Source organism: Dendrobates tinctorius, unplaced genomic scaffold (assembly GCF_039654945.1).
Source record: "Dendrobates tinctorius isolate UK_male_01 unplaced genomic scaffold, ASM3965494v1 ptg000158l, whole genome shotgun sequence".
Taxonomy (NCBI): Eukaryota; Metazoa; Chordata; class Amphibia; order Anura; family Dendrobatidae; genus Dendrobates; species Dendrobates tinctorius.
In genome coordinates, this window is record NW_027361825.1 from 29,701,547 (window position 1) to 29,707,551 (window position 6,005).

General features: G+C 38.3%; 1 protein-coding gene across 1 annotated transcript; it reads right to left on the minus strand.

Annotated features, from left to right (window-relative positions):
• Positions 1-3,031: 3,031 nt before the first annotated feature.
• On the minus strand, positions 3,032-4,710 carry LOC141051699 (interferon lambda-3-like). The gene is made up of 5 exons (XM_073548691.1): positions 4,570-4,710; positions 3,862-3,939; positions 3,576-3,719; positions 3,385-3,465; positions 3,032-3,121 (listed from the first exon to the last, which is right to left on the minus strand). Exons 1-5 carry the CDS (start codon positions 4,708-4,710, stop codon positions 3,032-3,034), a joined length of 534 nt encoding a protein of 177 aa, XP_073404792.1.
• Between the last annotated feature and the right edge of the window lie 1,295 nt (positions 4,711-6,005).

The window sequence follows — 6,005 nt, forward strand, 5'->3', positions numbered from 1 at the left end:
CGTGACAGGTTCTCTTAAAAGAACAGGTACCTTTCAAAGTCTAGTCTTCACAATATATGTTTGTGAGAGTGTATAATGGCATGAACAAATGAGGTATCTGAGGTCCTGAGAACAAACATGGGCATAATCATCATGCAGGAAAATGTTACAAAACCTTACCTAAAGAATTTGGACCCCACCAATCCAAGTCAGACACATTCTGTACAAATAGAGTAAATTCAAGAGTAAATTACAATACCCAGAGGAGGTCAACCAACAAAGATAACTTCAAGAACGCTGTGTATGATAGTCTGCAGGGTCACAAAGGAACCCAAGATAACATCTAAGCAACTAAAGACCTCTCTCACATGAACTAATTTTATTAATGCTCATGAGTCCACCATCAGGAGGACCTTGAAAAACAATGGTGGACATGGAAGGATTGTAAAGAGAAAGCTGCTGTTATCCAAAAAGACCATTTCTGCCTGTCTGCAGTTTGATAAAGATCACTTGGACAAGTCAGAAGGGTATTAGTGCAATGTTGACATGAAATAAAGGTTTCTCCTCTAAATGAGAGGCATTATGTTTGGAGAAAGAAAAATACTATATTACATTATATATACTCCATACAATCTGTAAAACATGGTGGTGGTAGATTGGGCCTGTTTTGCTGCATCTCAGCTAGGGCAGCTTGACACCAATGATAACACAGTGAAATCTGAATTACACCAGCAAATTGCAATGGAAAATGTCAGAATATTTTCCCATGAGCTCACACTCAAGAGAATACCTCATACTGCAAGAAAACTATATACAGTAGCTCTGCTTTCTTAGAGTTGCTGAATATGTTTTGTCAAATATGTGGGTCTGTGGTACCTAATGTTCATATTGTGTACATGATGCTCACTTTTTATGTTTTTCTTACACTACCATTCAAATGTTTGGGGTAACCCAGACAATTCTGTGTTGTCCATGAAAACTAATACTTTTATTAATCAAATGAGTTGCCAAATTAATTTAAAATCTAGTCCAGACATTGACAAGGTTCAAAAAAAAATTTATATTTGAAATAATAATTTTCTCCTTCAAATTTTGCTTTCGTCAAAGAATTCTCCCTTTGCAGCAATTACAGCATTGCAGTCCTTTGGCATTCCAGCAGTTAATTTGCCGAGGTAATGTGGAGAAATTTCACCCCATGCTTCAAGAAGCCCCTCCCACAAGTTGGTTTGGCTTGATGGGCACATTTTGCTTACCATACTGTCAAGCTGCTCCCACAACAGCTCAATGGGGATGAGATCTGGTGATGGCGCTGCCCACTCCATTACAGATAGAATACCAGCTGCCTGATTATTACCTATATAGTTCTTGCATAATTTGGAGGTGTGCTTTGGGTCATTGTCCTGTTGTAGAATGAAATTTGCTCCCATCAAGCGCTGTCCACAGGGTGTGGCATGGCATTTCAAAATGGAGTGATAGCCTTCCTTATTCAAAATCCCTTTTACCTTGTACAAATCTCCCACTTTACCAGCACCAAAGCAACCCCAGACCATCACATTATCTTCACCATGCTTGACAGATGGCGTTAGGCACTCTTCCAGCATCTTTCAGTTGTTCTGCATCTCACAAATGTTTTTCTGTGTGGTCCAAACACCTCAAACTTGGATTCGTCTGTCCATAACAGATTTTTCCAATCTTCCTCTGTCCAATGTCTGTGTTCTTTTGCCCATATTAATCTTTTCCTTTTATTAGCCTGTCTCAGAAAAGGCTTTTTCTTTGCCACTCTGCCCTGAAGGCCAGCATCCCGGAGTCGCCTCTTCACTGTAGAAGTTGACACTGGCATTTTTTTTGTGTACTATTTAATGAAGCTGTCAGTTGAGGAACTGTGAGGCATCGATTTCTCAAACTGCAGACTCTAATGTACTTGTCTTGTTGCTCAGTTGTGCAGCGGAACCTCACACTTCTCTTTCTACTCTGGTTAGAGCCTGTTTGTGTTCCCATCTGAAGGTAGTAGTACACATCGTTGTAGGAAATCTTCAGTTTCTTTGCAATTTCTCGCATGGAATAGCCTTCATTTCAAAGAACAAGATAAGACTGTTGAGTTTCACATGAAAGTCCTTTTTTTCTGGCTATTTTGAGAGTTTAATGGAACCAACAAATGTAATGCTCCAGATTCTCAACTAGCTCAAAGGGAGGTCAGGTTTATAGCTTCTCTAATCAGCCAAACTGTTTTCAGCTGTGCTAACATACTTGCACAAGGGATTTCAAGTGTATTCTAACTATCCATTAACCTTCTTACACAGTTAGCAAACACAAAGTACCATAAGAACACTGGAGTAATGGTTGTTGGAAATGGGCCTCTATACACCTATGAATATATTGCATTGCAAACCAGACGTTTGCAGCTAGAATAGTCATTTACCACATTAAAAATGTATAGAGTATATTTCTGAATCATTTAGTGTTAGCTTCTTTGGAAAAAGTGTGCTTTTCTTTCTAAAATAAGGAGATTTCTAAGTGACCCTAAACTTTTCAATGCTATTGTATATCTCTAGTTATTTCTGAGTGGGGTTGTATATAAATCAACATGCACTTTTTAACAAGTTGTCAAACAAAGCTTAACTTTTTGAGAACAGTATAATACATGAACTCAAACTTTTTTACATAAAAATATAATTTTATTCAGCAGAAAATTAAAATAGAAATAAATACAATAACTTAAATTAATAATTATATATGTAATAAAATAAATATTAATAAATATATATTTCAAATTCTAAAAACATTTCTATAGTATCCATATTTAAGAAAGTTCATAGAGGGATATTCTTCTTGATTCTGAGGTTGTATTTTGAAGCTCCTCGACAGGTGACTGAAAATCCACTTGTAGTGTGAACTTATTGGTTGCATCATGTATTTTCTTTACCAGTTCTTCACAATGATCATTAATCATTGGAGAAAGGGAAGGGAATTATTGATGATTTGCATAGGACATGTTTCACTATTTGAAGAACATATTGTAGATTTATGTTTTTCATTTGAAGCTTCTTTGTAGTTACTTCCCAAGAGCCCAGCACCCAATATCTTCCACGACTAATGGGATGAGACTGTGTAACACAGCCTCCTGGAGACATTGTCGAGATGCCTACAAAATAATATGTAATGTGATTAACATGCATGTTGAGAATTCACCAGTAACAAAAAATATTGTCTTCCTGTTATCTCCTCTGTCTGCCTTCTAAGGGTTTATTCTTCCTTTTTGTCTTGTCTATGTAGAACAGATTATTGTAAAAATGATCCTCTCTAGACATGAGCAGGACCTCATTGACTGTTTATGTACAGGGTCACTTATCTACTCCAGTATGGAGGACAGGATCACACATCTACTTGTTACCAAAAGAAACTTACCTCTTCCATAAAGTGGTGGAGATGGTGAAGCCATGGCTTCAGATTCTCGGAAGGTGTTTTACTGTGTCCTGGTGATTCTCTCTGAATACAAGATATACAAGATGGTTATAAGTTATGGGTATTTGCACAAAAAACATAAAAGCATGAACTACGAAAATAACAAAGATAAAGAGGGGACCATATGGACTTACACAGAGCAGAAGATCATCTCTGATTGTGAGGAACATCCCGAGTGACTGTGATGCCAGGTCGGGTACAGCAGATGTGGACAGATTTGCAAGAACTTCTGTAGTTATTGTAACTTGCTCCAAGGTCAGAATCAGACGATCACTGGCCTGAAGAAAGAAATAAGAAAAATATGTGTCTAAGAATGGTTCCTCAAGTATATTAGGATGTAAGAACATTTTATTTCACAGAACATTTATGAAAGAAAGGGGTGTACAGTACAATAGAAGATAATGCCAGATATGTACTTACCATTAGGTCACATACAGATGGCTTGTGTCTCACCATTCTTCTATAGCATTTGATTGCACTGTTTGACATGTTCTTCTCCTGTGGACAGATTGAGCAGAATTTGTTGAAGCTTTACATAATATTAAGTACACTGAATTTAAATAAAGTCATCCAGAATATCTTTCTATGTAGTGTGACTATTAAACAGAAGTCAGGAACCCACCCCATCATAAATGCTTTTTCTCATCATGGACTAGACCAATGACAGTACCAATTACTTAATTTACCTACCCTACCACAATATTAAAAACCTTCATATATTATAAATTCTTAATTGAAAAGAGGAGATCAATTTCTTTACAGATTTGTATTGCAAGGTGCTTTCACATTGCCTCTGTCTTCACAATCAACAGTCCCATTAGGGCTTGTATCCGACCTCCACTGAAAAACGGGATTCAACTGAAGACTAAAATGGTGTCGGAAGAGCGAATATGAGCTCTATAGTGCATAATTTTTGGACGTATACACCTAATGGAGGTGGATACTCAGACATAGTAGACTGTGTCTGGGTGTCCTCTGCTCGTTTTGAGGAGGGATTCAAACGCATGCCCCAATGGGACCCATGATCATGAAGATAAGCACAAAGTGAAAGCAACCTTAGTTTCTGACTTCTGACTCTATAGATGTAAAACTAGAAAAAAAATAATATAAAACAATTTCCCTCCCTACATGTTCATTCTGCAGTTGCTTGATGACCCTGATGTCAGCAGAAGATACTGATTGATGTCTTGCCATGGGGCAGCGTCTCTTGTGTGGATGTCCGGTCACTGCTACAAGAACAATGCTGAAGATCACCAATCTGATGTCCATGGCTAGAGTATTTGTGGGGACGTGGAGAATTTATTCTCTTTCTATGATTCTGTGTATATAATAATAAAACATAGAACATGATTCTTGCACATAAACTCATCATGCAAATGTCCAAGGTGTTGCTCTACTACATGTACGAAAAAAGAAAAGACAACACTTAAAGATATGTACATATCATGTAATATATTCCCCTGACGAAGCTGTGCGCGACTTAGCGATACGCATGGGGCCCTCTTTTGCATCCCTCATGATTGATACAGCACCCCTCCTGGGCTTTTGTATATGTGCCAGCAGGTATACTGTCGTGGGGTCCTACTCTGGTATGACACAATCAGCAGAGCGAGAGATGAGTGAACAGTCCCAAAAGCCTTTATTACATGCAAACCGAAAGGTCCATAAAACAAACCACAACACAGTGGATAAAATAGTCTAGGAGTAGAGATAGGGTCTAGTAATGGGATAAATGCCCCAGGGAATGAGAGTCACAATCCTCCTCTTAGAGATCGATATGACTCCAGATATTCTCCGTATAGGCTCCTCTAGCAGTATTTCTAGGGCAATCCAGGATTCTCCAAGTCTCTCTGGGGTGCTGGTCGTAGCCTCAGCACCCCACATAGAATCTATCTTGCTTGTCTCTCCCCTCAGAAGGAGAGAAAAATTATCTTTAAATTCTGTTTCAGGTCATCCTCCACATGTCAGGGGGAGGTGGCAGGGGCTCATCTCACATTGTTTGAGAAGTTAATCAATATACATAGTTTGTCCTTGCTCTGCAGGCCAACAATCCATAGATACAGTCCCTTGTAACAGTAAGAAATGCAAAACCTGCACCCACATATCACCAACAGATAAAGTCTCCATACTCAACACAAATCAGGACTATAAGATCATGGACTCTTTTTCATGCACATCCTCCAATGTAGTGTACATGATACAGTGTACAAGGTGCAATACAGGGACATACATCGGGGAAACTAAGCAAAAACTACAAACAAGGATGAATCTGCATGGACACACTAATAAAAATGAGCTGGACACACCTCTAGGGATACACTTCTCTAGACCTGGACACAGCTTGGCAGATCTAAAAGTCCTAATATTGAAAGGTCATTTTAATAGTGACAGAGAAAGAAAAATCTGGGAGTTCAAATTTATAATTATGTTTCAATCTCTAACCATAGGACTCAATTTCACACCTGAATGATATCCCACACAACAAATCACAACATCACATAAACTTGATCCTCCTTCACTATATGCTTTAACATCGTGCTTCCATGCCATCTCTCTCTTTACTC